This window comes from Hemiscyllium ocellatum, chromosome 16, assembly GCF_020745735.1.
Source record: "Hemiscyllium ocellatum isolate sHemOce1 chromosome 16, sHemOce1.pat.X.cur, whole genome shotgun sequence".
Lineage (NCBI taxonomy): Eukaryota > Metazoa > Chordata > Chondrichthyes > Orectolobiformes > Hemiscylliidae > Hemiscyllium > Hemiscyllium ocellatum.
Window position 1 is genome coordinate 75,540,742 of NC_083416.1, and position 18,540 is coordinate 75,559,281.

Genomic DNA, 18,540 nt, shown 5'->3' on the forward strand with positions numbered 1-18,540 from the left:
GTTGTCAAATTCATTGTACAATCTTGGTTTTTATCCTGAATGCAACAATAACTTTCTTTCACAGTACTTATCCAATTCCCTTTTAAAGTTTAGTGTTAAATCTGTTGCTACCACCCTCTTGAACAGATTGCAGATAATCGCTTGCTGCTTAAAAATGTTTGTCTGCTTTTTTTGCCACTTACGTAGAGTTTGTGTCCTCTAATTATTGACCCAGTGCTGGTAGAAACTCTACTGCCCTACATAGTCCATTAAAACTTTTCATGATTTTAAACTTTGTTCTTCAACTTATTTTTAAACCTGTCTGCTTCAGTGAGAACATCCTCATCTTCTGCAGTTTCACCACTTAATGAAGTTCTTCGTCTGTAGTGCCATTCTCATAAATCTCTGAACTCTCTCCAAGTAGTTGACATCATTCTAAAGTGTGGCATCCCAGAATTGAGCACAATATTCCAACTAGTGTTGGAATTAGAGTTAGCTTAGCTTTCTTGCTTTCGTGCTCTATGCCTGTGCTTGTTGAAAAAGCCAATATACTGGTTAACAGTATTCACAACTTGTACTGCCAAAAAGTTTTGCACATGTACCCACGTCAGTAGTACCTGCATCCCTGCCACCCCCTTCATAATTGGACTATTTAGGTTGTATTCTAAAATGTATCATTTCATGCAACTCTATTGGTTAAATTCCATGTATTGTGTTTGTCTATTTTACCAGTTTGTCTAGGAATTCAAATAGCAACTTCCTATAATAAGGTTTGAACCCTCAACCAGCTTGCTACAGCAAAGACTCGTTAACAGTGCTTGGAATAGTGAAATCTGGTCTTGATAGACAATCCTCATGGTGGGAGAGACTAAACACAGAATTCTTAAAATCTGATTGCCAAAATAGGAACCAAGGTGACCTTGAGGATTTGATGCTCCAGGTTTATTTTGTTTTGGTCTTTGATAGTTTTGTTGTGACAATATTGCCAATGTCATTTTGTCCTGGAGCAAGATTCTAAACAATACAGTCCTAATTGAAGAAAATTGGACGTGTCTTTTACTTGCATTATTAGGAACATAATAATGCTCTGCTCCACTGTCAGCTGTATCTCAGTTGGTAGCACTTACATCTCTGAATCAGGATTTTGTAGGTACAAATTCCACTCCAAGTCTTGAGGACAAATCTAAGCTGACACTGTAGTGCAATCCTGTGGGAGTATTTTGGAGGTGACAGTTTTTCAAATAAGGTATTAAACAGAGCAACCAAATAACTCTGCAGGTGGATTAATGATCCTGTTTTGAAAAATGCAGGCAAGCTATCTCATGTGGCTTGACAATATTCATTGTGCATCAATATCGCAAAAATAGATTATCTGATGACTACTGTATTGCTGGTTATGGGAGCTTGCTGTGTGTAAGTTGTCTATTGTACCTCTAATGTAGAAAACCCTTAAATTGGCTGTAAAGGTCTTAGTGAAGTCCTGAGATAATGTATGCAAAATTTACTTTCTTTCTCCATTTCAATTATACAGTTGATCTGTACCACAATTTCACATTTCTGCCTCAGCTCTATGTCCCTTTCTTAACAAAATATTATTCATCTCAGTCCTGAAAACTCTAACTGACGCCCTGAACCACATTTTTTTTGAGAAATAGGATTCTAGTTCTTACTAGTTTCAGTTTGAAAAATTCACTTCTTGATCTTCGTACAGCACAGAATAAATTATTTCAAATAATGGTTAATTACATCAATATCTTACTGGACATGATTTAGTAAAAATTGAGTCACATAGTAATACCACCATGACCACCTGTTGTGATAAATTGTTTCAATAGTATGTGTCAGTCAGTACCTTCAAGCAATGGGGCCAAAATCTTGCAGAGAAATTGGCTGGAAGTTGCTGTCAGATTGGTCAGATGTATGTGATCAATTTTATTCAGCACATTTTATAATGCAGTTGGGCAGAGGACAATTTGATGTTTTTCCTTTTTAACTCAAATTTATCTTTAATGTGCGGGATTGATAGGCTTCAGATTGGTTTCATAGGTCGACGCAACATCGAAGACAGAAAGGTCTATACTGCGCTGTAATGTTCTACATTCTTTAATGGTTTTTAAGTAACTGCATTTATTCTGCATTTCATTTAGTCTGACTCTAGCACAAATCCTTCAGTTATAATTGACTGTAAGTTCAGTAACAGTAAGTGCAAGTATTCTAACTTTGTACTCCACAGGAGAGAACTTTGCTTGATGTGGCATTTCAGACATGCTTTTCTTTCCCTCCCTAAATAAACTTCATATTAAAAATCTAAATTAATTTACAGAATTAAGCAACAGAAAAGCAACATTTTAAAATCTTGCGAGCACTGATGGGGGGATCCTTTCATTGCTTTTGCTGGCTGGTAAAGGAGAAACAGACTTGTATTTGTGCATTTCTCAACCGGAGATATCTCAAAACACCTTATAATTAATTAATTACTTCTGAGGTGCAATCACCTTTTTTTTTCAGGTGTAAGAAATGCTACAGGTATTTTGTGCAAAGCAACATGGCACAGGCCTCACCCGTACCTCTTGGAAGTCGTGTCATGGAATATTTTGCAGTTCTGAGTGAACACTCAGGATTTCAGTTTAATTAAAAATGCTCAGGATGGAAAATCAGACCTTTGCGCTAGTCATGTCATACCTGTTCTTACTACTCAAAATGTCTTTGATAATGACTGCACTTCTCAATATAATCATTGTAACCTAGTGCTTAAAGGAAGGTGATGGTATGCAGAGTGGAAAATCTAATTTGTTTGGCAATTTTTAGAGTTAGGAGTTTTGCCTTGGTGGGCAGAGGTTGTTTTTCAACAGCTAATACATTGAGTGTAAGGAGTCAGGACAGGAATCATTAGGAAATGAGGTTAAGTTCCACCCCAAGAAGCTGGAGCATATAATATTGTTTCCTACTGCCAGTGTTGACATCAAGATTTGTAGATTCCAATATGCTGTAATTCTTTTTAGTGTACTTTGGAATAAGTACTTTGAATACTTTTCAACTTTTGTCACCTTAGTCCATTTTGCTTAGTTTACATCAGTTTTCCCATGCTAATGAATGTGCAGACAGGAGATCAGCAAGTTGAAGCAAAAAGGTTACAGAGTCGAAAACCGAGGTTTGGATCAGCAATGGGAAAGTTGCAGAAGACATGTGTAATAGAGTCATAGAGATGTACAGCATGGAAACATACCCTTCGGTCCAACCTGTCCATGCCGACCAGATATCCCAACCCAATCCAGTCCCATATCCCTCCAAATCCCTCCTGTTCATATACCCATCCAGATGCCTTTTTAAATGTTGCAGTTGTACCAGCCTCCACCACATCCTCTGGCAGCTCATTCCATACACGTACCACCCTCTGCATGAAAAAGTTGCCCCTTGGGTCTCTTTTATATCTTTCCCCTCTCGCCCTAAACCTATGCCCTCTAGTTCTGGACTCCCCAACCCCAGGGAAAAGACTTTGTTTATTTATCCTATCCATGCCCCTCATAATTTTGTAAACCTCTATAAGGTCACCCCTCAGCCTTCCGATGCTCCAGGGAAAACAGCCCCAGCCTGTTTAGCCTTTCCCTGTAGCTCAAATCCTCCAACCCTGGCAACATCCTTGTAAATCTTTTCTGAACCCTTTCAAGTTTCACAACACGCTTCCAATAGGAAGGAGGCCAGAATTGCACGCAATATTCCAACAGTGGCCTTACCAATGTCCTGTACAGCCACAACATGACCTCCCAATTCCTGTACTCAACACTGTGACCAATAAAGGAAAGCATACCAAACGCCGACTTCACTATCCTAGCTACCTGCGACTTCACTTTCAAGGAGCTATGAACCTGCACTCCAAGGTCTCTTTGTTCAGAAACACTCCCTAGGACTTTACCATTAAGTGTACAAGTCCTGCTAGGATTTGCTTTCCCATAATGCAGCACCTTGCATTTATCTGAATTAAACTCCATCTGCCACTTCTCAGCCTATTGGCCCATCTGGTCCAGATCCTGTTGTAATCTGAGGTAACCCTCTTCACTGTCCACTACACCTCCAATTTTGGTGTCATCTGCAAACTTACTAACATTACCTCTTATGCTCACATCCAAATCATTTATGTAAATGACAAAAAGTAGAGGACCCAGCACTGATTCTTGTGGCACTCCCCTGGTCACAGGCCTCCAGTCTGAAAAACAACATTCCACCACCACCCTCTGTCTTCTACCTTTGAGCCAGTTCTGTATCCAAATGGCTAGTTCTCCCTGTATTCCATGAGATCTAACCTTGCTAATCAGTCTCCCATGGGGGACCTTGTTGAACGCCTTACTGAAGTCCATATAGATCTCATCTACTGCTCTGCCCTCATCAATGTTCTTTGTTACTTCTTCAAAAAACTCAATCAAGTTTGTGAGACATGATTTCCCACACACACAGCCATGTTGACTATCCTTAATCAGTCCTTTCTTTTCCAAATACATGTACATCCTGTCCCTCAGGATTCTCTTCTACATCTTGCCCACCACTGAGGTCAGGCTCACCGGTCTGTAGTTCCCTGACTTGTCTTTACCGCCCTTAAACAGTGGCACCACGTTTGCCAACCTCCAGTCTTCCGGCGACTCACCTGTGATTATCAATGATACAAATATCTCAGCAAGAGGCCCAGCAATCACTTCTCTAGTTTCCCACAGAGTTCTTGGGTACACCTGCTCAGGTCCTGGGGATTTATCCACCTTTTAACCATTTCAAGACATCCAGCACTTCCTCCTCTGTAATCTGGGCATTTTGCAAGATGTTACCATCTATTTCCCTACAGTCTATATCTTTCATATTCTTTTCCACAGTAAATACTGATGCAAAATACTCATTTAGTATCTTCCCCCATTTTGGGCCTGCAATATATTATTAGTTTTCCTAAAATGTCAATGTCCTGTGTTTGAGCAATTGCATTCATATTTTTACTGTTTTAACTTTGATTTGTGTAAATATTTATAATATTCTAATCATTTTGCTCGCAGTGACTTAAAGGTACAGCTTGGAAATTACTTTTAGGCTATTCAAGATGATGACAGAGAACACTTTAAATGAAGAGTTGTCAAAATCTGGAATTTATCTGATATAAAAAGTTGTGGAGGGCTGGGGAGAGAGTCGATTGAAAAGTAAAAACAGATAAATGAGGTATCTTGTGGAAGGATGTTAAATGTTGAAATTCAGATCAGCCATGGTCAAATTGAACAGTTGAACAGGCTTGGCATTGGTGTACATCTGTACATGTATTTGTGAGCTATTCTTCCTATTTAGACTAGTTCTGAATGAATTCGCTGTTAAAATGTCATGCCTAATTTCACTTTGTGTGGTTCTGGTTTTTCCCAATTAATCAATCTTTATTTGCAGATGAAACCAAACTCAAACTTTGGAATATCACTGTCAGTAAGAATGTACTGCAGCTGCCAAGCATCTTCCATCATCTCCCACATCTGCTGGCGAGAGAAGACAGTTTCCAGCCATCTGTCTACCTGGGACAGAGGAGAACTGGAGGTGAGAGATAAATCAGTTGATGCAAAAACATTGTGGTTTTTAAGGTCAAAGCTTTGAACTTTGAAATTTTAATGTCTGCTCCCCCCCGCCTAATTACCAGTTGGACTCAAATTAAAACTACATCAGGTATTCAAAATTCTGCCACCCCATATGCTAACCAGCACTTCCATTCTCCTGTCAAATGTGTTTGTTGGCTTCTGGTTTGGGAATGTCTCCGATATGAAATTCTCATCATTGTTTTCAAGCCTCTTGAACCTTTGTATCTTTTTATAGCCTCCATCAACCTGACAATCTTCCAAGGCCTTTACGCCACTCTTATTCTGATCTCTTACACTTCTCTGATTTTAATGACTCCATTAAAATCATAGTGGGCGGCACGGTGGCACAGTGGTTAGCAATGCTGCCTCACAGCGCCTGAGACCCGGGTTCAATTCCCGACTCAGGCAACAGACTGTGTGGAGTTTGCACGTTCTCCCCATGTCTGCGTGGGTTTCCTCCGGGTGCTCCGGTTTCCTCCCACAGTCCAAAGATGTGCGGGTCAGGTGAATTGGCCATGCTAAATTGCCCGTAGTGTTAGGTCAGGGGTAAATGTAGGGGTATGGGTGGGTTGCGCTTCGGCGGGTCGGTGTGGACTTGTTGGGCCGAAGGGTCTGTTTCCACACTGTAAGTAATCTAATCTAATCTAATTACTGGTGGTCTTAACAGCTGCTCGGGCTCGATGCTAGAGTTTCAACCTTTAAACCACTCTGCCTAACTTTCCTCAAGGCATTCAATCGAATATACATTTTGAACTAAGCTTGTGTGGTGCAATGCCAAATTTTATTTGATAATGCTCCTGTGAAACGCTTTGATAAATTCTGTCATGTTAAAGATGCGAAATACAGCTATGCTCCTGAATGTACATATATAGATCATGATCAGGATAATGGATGTATAAGTTACAAATGTTTCTATCAATTGTTATCTTGTCCTCTTGTTTATTGCCTTTCTCTCCTCAAAAAATTTTTGATCCTCCTAATTTGTTTCTTGTTCCCAACTTTGCACTTTACCCAAAAAATGTCCTCCGAACTTCACAAGTAACTGTGACTGTGCTTTACTGTAACAATTGAAAATTAGTTTATTTTGTATAAATAGCAAGGAATTCACACCCACTTTCTTTGGAATGACTCTCATGTATTCCTTTTTGTATTCTTTCAGTGGTGTACTCGGATTGTTGGTAGAAACATAGGGACCATGAGCAGAAGTAGGCCTTTGATCTCTATCTCACTGCCATATTCCTGCTTTCTCCCCTTACCCCTTATGCTCTAAAATCTAAAAATACATCCATCCCTTCCTTGAATATGTTCAGTCTTCTGTGGTAGAGAATTTCACAAGTTAACTATCCTTTGAGTGTAGAAATGTTTCCTCAACTCACTTGTAAGTGGTTGATCCTAAGACTCTGTCGCTTGATTGTAGACTCCCTAGCCAGGGGAAAGATCCTCTCTGCATCTAATCTGTAAAGCTATGTTAGAATTTTACACATTTCAATGAAATCCCCACTCAACCTTCTAACCTCTAATGAATACAAACCTAGTTTAACCATTGTCTCCTTATTTGGCAATCTGCCAAATCATGTATCAGCCTCATGGACTTTTGCTGCACTTTCTTTATGGCAAATATATCCTTTCCTAAATCGAATGCAACCAGTGATGGCCTTGTGGTATTATCACAAGACTACTTAATCCAGAGACCCAAGTAATGTTCTGGGGCCACAAACAAAAATTGCTGGAGAAATTCAGCAAGTCTGGTAGCATCTGGGGAGGGAGAAACAGAGTTAATGTTTTGAGTTCATTGACCCTTCCGAGTATCTCAGAGAAATCCTCTGAAGAAGGGTTACTGAACTTGAAACATTAACTCTGTTTCTCTCTCCAAATGCTGACAGATCTGCTGAATTTCTCCCAGTAATTTCTATTTGTGATTTTGATCTCCAGTATCTGTAGTTCCTTGCTTTGTTGTAATGTTCTCGGGAACTGGGTTTGAATCCTATTGTGGCAGGTGGGGGAATTTTGAATTTGAATTTAATAAAAATCTGGAATTAAGAGTTTAATGGTGACCATGAAATCATTTTGTTTGTCAGAAAACTACCTGGTTCACTAATATCCGTTTAAAGAAGGATACTGCCATCCTTGCCTCATCTGTCCTACATGTGACTCCAGACCCACAGCAATGTAGTTGACCCTTAACCACTTTATGGGCAATTAGGAATGGCTAATAAATGCTGGCCTGGCAGTGATGCTCACAACTCATGAATAAATTAAGAAAATCTCCAGGTGTGGCCTCACCAAGGCTCTATATACTGCAATAAGACATCCCTACTTCTGAACTGAAATCCTTTTGCAGTGAAAACTGGTATAACATTTGCCTTCCTAATTGCTTGCTGAATCTGCCTTTCATTTACTTTCATTGACTAGTGTGCAAGGACACCTACATCCCTTTGTTCACCTGTACTTCCTGATACGTCACACTTAAATAATGCTCTTCTATTTTTCACACCAAAGTGCATAACTTCAAATTTAACCATATTGTACCGCATCTGCCCACTTGTTCAACTCCTCTCAATCACCTTGAATCCTCTTTCCCTCCTCACGACTCTTGATCCTATCAAGGTTTGAGTCGTTAGCAAACTTACAGATATTGTACGGTTCCCTCATCCAGGTCATTTTGTTTTCATGCTGTGAATTGCTGGGTTACAATTATTGATGTGTCAAGTCTGCTTTGTGTTACCGATGCAACCTTCATCAATTTTCTATTCTTGGCTTTTTTTTGGTCCACAGTTTCAGTTGTAATGGGAGTTCCAACTGTCAAGCGGGAGGTACACAGTTACCTGATTGACACCTTGAACTCCCTCATTTATGAATTGTCCCCAGAGGAAAAGCAAGACTGTGTGATTGTTGTACTCATTGCAGAGGTGAGTGAAAATGCATATCTGAATTTATACTCCGGTTTTATGATTTAGGATTGTGCTTTTTTCTCCTGCACTTCCCAGGCACACAAAAGAAACAAGGCCCCTCCATTCGTTTCATTGCATCGTGTTTTGAAGTCCCTCATTAGGTTACCAAGCAACCTTTCAAGATTTTGTTTAATCAAATTGCCTTATTTTGATTTTTAATCCAGTTAAATGATCTACTTTGTTATAGGTTAAATATTTACATTTAGACCAAGCCTCATTGTGCTGCTTCATGACTGTGTGTGGTTTCTGTCTCTTAATGCTCGCTTAACACTCATTGGTTCACTCCCAGCATCACCCTTTTGACTCTCATTTTTCATTTATATGTGGGAGCTTGTTTTTTGAGATGCTGCTGCATTTCCTACACAATCACAATAACTGTACTTTACTGGTTGTAAAGTGTGATAAGATGCCCTAGGATTGTGAAATTTATTATTGAAATGCATGTTGTTTTAATGAAGTTTGCCAAGAGTTCAGAAAAGACTATAAGTGCAAATCAAAGTAACAGTTTGTAGCTGATTATTCCATTTATCTGCCCTCCTCTTATTTTCTCCTCCTCCAAATCACTGTAACAACCTGGTTCATGTGTGATTTGGAGACTTTCAACTCCAGTGCCCTTTGTGGATGTGTGTTGAAGACAGATTTGACACTTCTGTTCAAATTGCTTGGTAGCTGTCGTGCCTCAGTATGATAATTCTATTAAATCATGAAATTGTTTTCTGCTTCAGTGGTTCAACAGCATGTAAGCCTGTTCAACTTGTGGATTAAGTCAACTAAGCATGAAAGGGCTTTCACCTTGGAAGATCCTTGAAGATTACCTACAGTCACTGGAATTAATGTGTTGTCATGCCAAGTGGACACAAATTTTGACTGGCAAATATTAAATGTGGATCAGTTTTCACAGTTGCTTTTACAATAGAGATGGAAAAAGCAACATTTTAACTGCAATATAAATCATAAATGCAATGACGAAGTCTGTAAAAGATCAAAAGACCCTTTGACAGCGCGTCTTTTTAAATCAAATAAATTATCGTTTTTGAGGTCTGGCTAAAGTGGTTAATGTTTAAACAGAAATCTGAATACCCAATCATTTAACTATACCACGAGATTTCATGTTTTTAAGCAAAAGAAGAATTATTATCTCCAGTACTAATGAAACAAAGTAAATTGGCATTTGCTTCCCCTAAAAATTCTCTGGTATGTAACAATATCTTAACTGAGAACAAAAAATGCTGGAAATCACAGTGGGTCAGGCAGCCTCTGTGGAAGAGAGCAAGCTAACATTTTGAGTCTAGATGGCTCTTCATCAGACGGCTAATGGCAAAAACATTGGTTTTAAGGTACACTGAGGTAAGAAGATTGTTATGGGGTTGGACAGCATGGATTCCAGTGAGTGAGAAATTTCCTACAATTTCCTTCTGTTGTTGAAGCCCATGTAATAGAAAATGGGGTAAAGTGCAAGACTGGCGGTAGCAAATTAGCAGCCTGTTTTGTGCTGCTGCCTAGGACTGATTTGTAGGACCGTAGAATCATTTTGGAGTGAGAAAAGGGGCCATTCAGCCCATTAAGTCTGTGCTAACCTTCCAAAGAGCTTCTCACCCAGACCCCCTCCACTAGCACTCCTCCACCCTCTCCCCATGAGCCCAACATTTACAATGGTTAAGCCACTTAGTCTGCACTACAGGGCAATTTAGCATGGCCCATCAACCTAACCTGCACACCGTTTGGATGTTGGGAAGAAACTGTAGCTTCTGGCGGAAATCCACACAGCCAGAGGGAGGACATGCAGACTCCACACAGTCACCCAAGGCTGGAATTGTACTATGGTCCTGGGTGCTGAGTGAAGCTGTGATGCTAAACATTGAGTCACCATGCCACCCAAAGATAGCAGTCTTGTTACCACCAAATGAGAAAACAAAATACGAATAAAAATTTTGCAAAAGTTACAAAATTCATTTGGATCCAGATTACAGAGTCTTGATAAAAGGGTCACGCGGGAGAATGAAGATTGTGGCAAATGCTGCTTTTGTTAGATGAAGGCCATACTTTAATTGGTGACTTTTGTTAGTTACTGTCACTTGCTTAAAGTTCACACACAACCATAAGCACAACTCTAAAAATCGCACAACACCAGGTTATAGTCCAACAGGTTTAATGGAAGCATACTAGCTTTCGGAGCGACGCTCCTTCACCTGATGAAGGAGCGTCGCTCCGAAAGCTAGTGTGCTTCCAATTAAACCTGTTGGTCTATAACCTGGTGTTGTGATTTTTAACTTTGTACACCCCAGTCCAACACCGGCATCTCCAAATCATAAGCACAACTCTGTAGGGTTACGGTCATTAGCAGAATTGTTGGGTTGCTGCCTTCCTTAGAATCCTACAATCAACCTTTTGTACAGTTCAACTATTGTTTGCACAGGGGCATTTGCTATTGCAACAGAAGTCAGTGAGTTGTGGTGGAGTCTGGAGAAGCTTCAAGAAGAAGTATCAAGAGAAATAGTTGCAAAATAAAGCTTTGGTCCTAAAGTTGACTGTTTAGTTTCAAAACATTTATTTTTGCATTTGATACTGTAATTGAGATTTGGGCAGTGACTAGACTTTGTTGGGTGTCTGTGTGAATATATAAAATGTTTCCTGTTGCGAAAATCGGGCAATTAAGCAAGCTAATGTTACTGAGGAGGACTAGAAAAAGTGTGAGGATTGGTGGTACATTAGACTCATCACTCTTCACAGGACTATCTCCTAGGGGCCTGAGAAGCAGGTTTCAGAGTTTGATAAAATGGTTTTGGGGACAGGAGGATTTGATTTGAACACAGTCTTTGGGTTTGTGGGCAATGGAAACGATACTTCTGAGGCAAAAATATGCAGAAATACCCGAGGAGGAAACCCTTAGATCTTGTAGAAATTTGAATGATTTCAAGGGCCGAATCTGGCAGTATCAGGGGGTTGTGGGATCCAGAATTTTGGAGGGGGCATCAGAGTTTTTGCTGTTTTGGTGTGAAAGGGGCTGGTGTTAGGATCTGTGAGAGTGGTATAAGGCCAATCCCAGACTGAAATGTATCTTTTTTGTAAGGTGGTCTCTCACTGAAACATAAGCACACTAGATTACAGACTTGATTTTAACAATAAAACTGAAATTTATTACACAAAAGAAAAGATAAAATAGAATAAACTAGTCTACTTGTATCTTACACAATTAGACGGTTTTAAAACATTCAGTTAAAAATTCAATCCCATCTAACACAATATTACAGTACTTAAACAAATGAGATTTTGCTTTCTATTTCACCTCTAAGTTTAATTTAACTATTTTTTTCAGCTTATTGTCCTGAGAGTTTGATAACCTTATCTATGATTAGTCACACAACTGAGATTAGACTTTCTAAATTTCAAATAATCCCTTTAGGATTCTAATCAAATACTTCTGGTCTCGAACATCCAAGCTAAAATCCTTACACTGAAGTAACCTATTTCCTAACAGTTCTGAACTGTTTTCTTTCTTCTCCTTTCTTCAGGAAAACCTGTTTCACACATTTTAACTTCCCGGACCTCTTCAAAATGAAAACTAAAAGCCATGAGTTTTTCCTCTAGGTTTAAAAAAACTAATTCCCAATCCTGCTTGCAGAAAGCAATCTTAACACTCCAGTTTTAACTCTTGCTACGACACAGCATTAAATCCTTCTGTTAATTAAAACAAACACCCAGAAAAGCTCACCTTGCCTCGTAATCTGTTAAAATGAGTGTCAGAGAACTCCCAAATTCCACTGTCTAAAGAATATAATATAAATTTATACTTTAACTCTTAAAAGTGAATGTTAAACCACAGCTATTCACAATCCTATGCCCCACCCTTCTCTTAACTACTTATTATCTGCCTCCAACACTTACTAAAATTACACCAACTTAATTTCAGAACCATACATCGGCTGTCACCTTGGTGTCTGTCTGTCTTTCAGCTGAAGATCTCCCTGGGTCGTCGTCTTTCTTTTACTGCAAATATATTTCATACGAAAAGGTACCTTTGATAGAGTTTTTCAAATGGTAGTTGCTGCCTGGCTTTCAAACTGCCTGCCTTCTTTATACCCCCAATGTCGGCTTGTCTCATTGGTTCCATGTTGACAAAAGAATAAATTGAAACTCAATTGAGCTTTAGTATCCTGGGGCATAATTTAAGCTGGTTAAATTTGAATTGCCATCAAAATAGCAACCAACTCGGGTGTCTATTTCACAGCCAAACATTGCATATTTTCAAATCTCCAGTACACTGAGACTGCTAGTTAGTCATATGTCAGGTGCTTGTAAGCTCTCAGTACAAAATAGCATTCACTCTCCCTTAAAGGTACAATACATGCCTTCAACTTCATAACACTCTGTTCAATGTAAGCAAATTCCCATTATCATCCAAGGAGCTTTCCACTCTTTTACTTTTATAAAATCAGGAAGACAGAAGTACAGAGAAGTTAAATCATTAAACCCCACACACCCAGACCAACCCATGTGCAACTATTTCTGAAATAACTGATATGAAAATATGTATAACTCTCACACCTTGCATCATATTAGGTGGAAGTTTGCAGGGAAAAACGTCACCTCTTTTGCAGATAATTGGCTGTCCAGCCCGCTGACCTCTTGTGCACTTGATTTCTACTCCTTCTTCACAACTATTTTCCTTTTTCATTCTTGTCTGTGATTCTCTCTCTCACTGCTTAGCCTGCTTGGCACACTCTCCTCATTCCTGATGAAGGGCTTATGCCCGAAACGTCGAATTTCCTATTCCTTGGATGCTGCCTAACCTGCTGTGCTTTAACCAGCAACACATTTTCAGCTGTGATTCTTTACTCTGAAATATTTAAATGTGAAGTTGCTGTACTGTACCTGTATTGCTAATGTACATACAGCTCCCTGATTACTATCCATATAAATAATCGACTATGTCCATTTTCTGATTATCTGGCTGTAAGCCAGCAGTTACAAATTTGAAATCTACTCCTTTCGATGCACAACTAATGTGTTAGCTGATTTGTAGCCTCTTTAACCAGGGGATATTTCCATGAACAAATGTTTGCTCAGTGGTTAAGGCACATTTGTTTGTATAGTTTACAATTGTTTCAACATAAAATCAATCCCTTGAGCCTCAAAACGTGACCAAATTTTCTAAGAAATAAACCTGACCTAAAAATAGATCCACTCTCCATTTAAGCAATCTTTAACTCCCTTCTCTAACTATAAATAAAGTTGCCAGGGTCTCTCATGCTGCAGTTACAAGGGTATGTCTGTCTGTGAGGAATTTGTAGCAGAATTTAAATATTTAAATGTCATCACTCACCTTGTTTGAAAGCCCTTTTGAAGGAGTGTGTGTGTGTGTGTGTGTGTGTGTGTGTGTGTGTGTGTGAGAAAGAGAGAGAGAGAGAGAGAGACCCCCATACCCACCAATGTTTACCTTTTGGCTTTGATCCCACTTTAATCCTGGACATCTGGTGGGTGCATTGTTGCCACCGATCCTACTGAGGGAGAGCAGGACTGTTATGGCATGTGACAAATAGATACTCTGCCTTGGAGCAATGGAGTCATTCAGATGTGTTTTGTAATGGACAGTAGCATCAGTAAGCACAAAGCCCATATGTATAAGTCTGTGATATTATAGCAATGAAAATAATTTATGTTAGTAGACTTTGTGATGAACATTCATATTGTTATGATATGGCAACTTGGGTTCTAAAGTAGACAGTGATGTGTAAATTTAATTTATATTTCTAATTGTGTGGGGTAAAGGGGGAGGATATGGTTTTAGTTTCTTTTTTTAAGTTCCATTTGTAGTGAAGAGCTGTACAGAAATTTGTTTACATGCTTTTAAAATCCCATGGTCTCAAAATTGTGCTATAAGGTTCTTCATTTTCACACAATAGGGAGGCCTTTCCTTTAATGCTATCCAAAAGGTGGCATCGCGAACCCTCTGCTTCTCACTCAAAACAATAGTACTAACCACTGCACCAGAGCTGACACTTATAAATGTTTGGCCACTTCCGGGCCTTGATTGGGCAAAGTGCTAATGTTAAAAATTGGGCTTTGACCACTCCCTTGTAGAAAGGGGCCAGAATGCAGGAGCATTTAGTAAGGGTCATCAGAATTTGAGTCTGCTGAATTAGACCACTGTGTGACCATCCTGACCAGATCACTAGGCGTAGTTTCATTCTGAAGCATTTCTCCTGTATTCTCTTTAAGCCTGATAAATTCACCCTGAGATGCAGTGTGCAGGATTCCAGATGGGACCTGACTAGAGCTTTATATAATTTTACCACAGCAGATTATGTTGAGTAATAATTCTCGGTCAATTCTGCAATTTCAGTGGGCAAAATCATGGGTTTTATGAGGGACAATTTTCTGTGCATTTAACTTAAACAGGACTTTATTTTTCATCCTATTGGTTTGAAAATTGTTTCACTGGTGATAACAGACTTGGTTCACTTTCTGACAATTGGTGCCTCAAGATCATCTTCAAAGTAAGGTCAATTTGAGAAACAGTATAGTTTAAAAAACAAAATTAGTAATCCATGATTTGTCAGAGTTTGTTGGTTCAGGCAACTAATGTATGATAGTAAATACTGCCTTTCGGTCTTTGTTAATGTGGGAAGCTGATTGCTAATGCTGAAATACAACTCAGGGGTGGGCAGCTGTAAATCTGAAAAGGAACACATTTTCAATGAGTTTTATGTTTTCAGTGTTAACAAACGTATACTGATTTGAATGTCGATGAGAGTAATTTTGTGGATTAGTGATTTGCAAGCTTCAGTCTTACTTGCGTCTGCTTTATAGGAGGAGACTTGTGTTGTCTGTGAACACTAATACACTGCAAGAAAACAATTGAACATCATATGGACATTTTTCAATCTGTTTATCTTACTTTATTTGGGTTACCAATTGTTTTTGAACTCAAATAATCAAAAAGGTGTAGGAATGAAAACAGAAAATACTGGAAGAGCTCAAATGTCTTGCCACATCTGTTGAAGAAGAAACAGTTAACGTTTCATTATGGCTCTCAGTCAGAACTGGAAATTTTGAGAGGAGTGAGTGGAACAGATGGAGAGGGTGCCCAGAACAAAAGACTAAGGAAGTGGCAATGACGTAAAATGATAGGTGAGAATAGGGGTCCACTCTACTGAGACTATTTACACCTATTTTACATCTCAGTCCTTCCTTGATCACCCTTAGCACTGCCTTTGACTTTTGCTCTGGGCACTTTTGCAATCTGGTAAAAACAGGACTGCAGATGCTAGAAAACGGAGTCTAGATTAGAGTGGTGCTGGAAAAGCACAGGTCAGGCAGCATCTAAGGTGCAGAAAAATCAATCTGTTACACTTGCTCTTCCTCCCCCTCATCACCAGCATACGAATCTACATTTCCCAGTCTCTGCAGTTCTGAAGAGTTATATCAGACTCGAAACTTTAACTGTTTTTCTCTCCCTGGGGAATGGGGGTTCAGGTTGCTTCAGGGTCAGACGTTTTATCAAAATAGGAGGACGCACTGAGACAGGAACGAGTGATGGAGGTGTAGTCTATAGGGGTTTGGGGGATTTGGGGATTAAAGTTTGGAAAAGTGGGGGTTCCCATTCACAGTAAAAAGTGAGGTCTGCAGATGCTGGAGATCAGAGCTGAAAATGTGTTGCTGGTTAAAGCGCAGCAGGTCAGGCAGCATCCAAGGAACAGGAAATTCGACGTTTCGGGCAAAAGCCTGAAGAAGGGCTTTTGTCTGAAACGTCGAATTTCCTGTTACTTGGATGCTGCCTGACCTGCTGCGCTTTAACCAGCAACACATTTTCAGTTCCCATTCACAGCTCAGGGTGATGTACTACCTCCACTATATCCTTCGAGTCTAAAATGTGGGTGCTATTCCCTCGGGGTCCCACGGTGACAAAAGCCCTTCTCGATCAACAGTTATGATTTCAATTGGTCAAACTTTCTATGGCAGTTTGAGTGATCAGCAGAGTGAGCTTATTTATTTTTACTGGCTTGGTTCCAGGATTCCGCTCATCCCTTGCAGATCTTTACACTGTTCTTCAAGCTCATCCATGTTTCTCTGGTCAGCGCTGTTTCCTGATCTGTTTCTACTTAAACTGACCTTCTTAAACTGAGCCTGAAACTGTCCCGTATTTTGGCTGCAGTACTGCTATTTCTGGAGCTTTAAATGGCTTCTTTCTAATTCTAACATAGCACCCTTTAAATTCTTATTAAGTCTGAGGATCCCTGTCTCCCTCTCCCCCCAAAGTCTTCTCGATTTATTGTTTGGCACTAACTTTCTCCTCTTTCGCTGTATGTTTCTTTAAATTTAAGATCTCAGTGGAACTGTTTCATACAACTGGCTATGGCTGTAGCTACTTTAGGAGCATGCTTCCCTGAACAATGATGAAATTTTTCCAAGCAATTGTGGCCCTTGGATTGTGGACACTGCCAGTTTATAACAAAGGTTTGCCCACTCGGGCCACTTCTTAGTTAAGTGTTTCGGTAGAGTTTCCTCACAATTTGTACCACTGGCCATAGCATGTACTTTATCTTCCCCTTTAAGGCTTATGTCTCTATCTACAGTTTGTATATTTTAAGACATAAGCACCTACTTCTGCCCAATTTCTGGTTGGTTACCCTTTTTGGTGGGGTCAGATTTACCAGCGTATCCTTTTCAGATACATCTTAATGAGGCCCACCAATGTTGTAAAGTGGATAAAGGTACCCTGACTTAACAATAACCAGTTTACAGTCACCCTTTATAACTCTATGATACGTGTGAGAGCAATATCACAGGAAACTTAAATTCAGATGGAAATTCTCCACTATTTTGGTCTGTGCTTTTCTTTAAATAACAACAGACCAAAGAATTTGCAGTCATTCCATATGGAACATGTGTATAATAAAAATTATACAATAGATAACCCAATTATTGAGACCTTCATGTTAAAACTTATTGAAGTAATTTTTGGTTTGCTGCTGTGAACTGAGTTGAGAGCTAAAGGTGACCTTTGGACTCTGAGCCAATTTAAAAAAAAATTAAACCATGTTTGATAGTTGTTAATTAACCCATGCCTGGAAGTTAATTTCAAATTGATTCTTGTTCAAATAATGCTGTATAGATGTTTCCATTCAGGGAGGCATCATGCTCAAACAGATGTACATTAACTTGGGGCTTCATAGGGAGACAATCCTAGCCAGTCTAAAAAGAGAAACTCTGTTAAGCTGTGTTTAAGTCAAAAGAATTTTGGCTATCACTGCTTTAGGATGGAGGTTTAATTGCTCCCTTATTGCCTCATTATCAATTTATTGAAAATTCCAAAAATAGAGTCTCCAGTTAGAAGAATTAATTGAATATTCCTTGGAGCCTACTGGAAGCTATCTGCATTCATTGGGTGTCTTCAGAAACCAAGCAAGATATAATGCCATATACCAGTGATGTTATGGATCATGGAGTTTGCTTAAATAACCTGGCTAGTTACATTATTTTTCTCCTTTTTTTTTCATTTATCCCATAACTGTGGCCATTTCGACTGTCCATCTGTGAGAATGTGGGTTAAACTCAAAGACTGGTTTTAAATCACAGTCATTAGTTAGTTTGCCTTGTGATTTAATTTGTTCTGCAAGAGCTACTGTATTGATAAATCGTTAAATCTTTTTTGTTTATGCTAGAAACCTGGTGTCTGATATCAATTATTCAATAAGTCTGGTACTGTTATTCAAAATGTCTAGTTAGGAACCATCATTGGGATTAATTTTGAAGAGCATGCAAGTTTTAATTTATTGTGGTATGAATTCAGGGATAGGAAGGCTGATTTGATTTGGCTGTCTATCTCTGTCATAATATAATGTTATAATACATTGTAATCAGAATAACGGCATGCATTTTCACAACAGATGGAGAATTGTTCGGCTTAATTTTTAGCGATCAGGAAGCATTTGTACTGAAGTTTCTTATAAATTATTAAATACTAAAGGATTAAATTTTGGAGTTGAATTCAGGGAGGCAGGACATTAAATGGACGG

General features: G+C 39.2%; 1 protein-coding gene across 1 annotated transcript in view; it reads left to right on the top strand.

Moving 5' to 3' along the window:
- mgat4b (alpha-1,3-mannosyl-glycoprotein 4-beta-N-acetylglucosaminyltransferase B) overlaps positions 1–18,540 on the top strand; it is a 214,790-nt gene that overhangs the window by 126,316 nt on the left and 69,934 nt on the right. The window contains exons 3-4 of the mRNA XM_060836944.1: positions 5,389–5,532; positions 8,346–8,479. Of these exons, the coding sequence (XP_060692927.1) occupies positions 5,389–5,532; positions 8,346–8,479 (278 nt within the window). The remainder of the gene's footprint in view (positions 1–5,388; positions 5,533–8,345; positions 8,480–18,540) is intronic.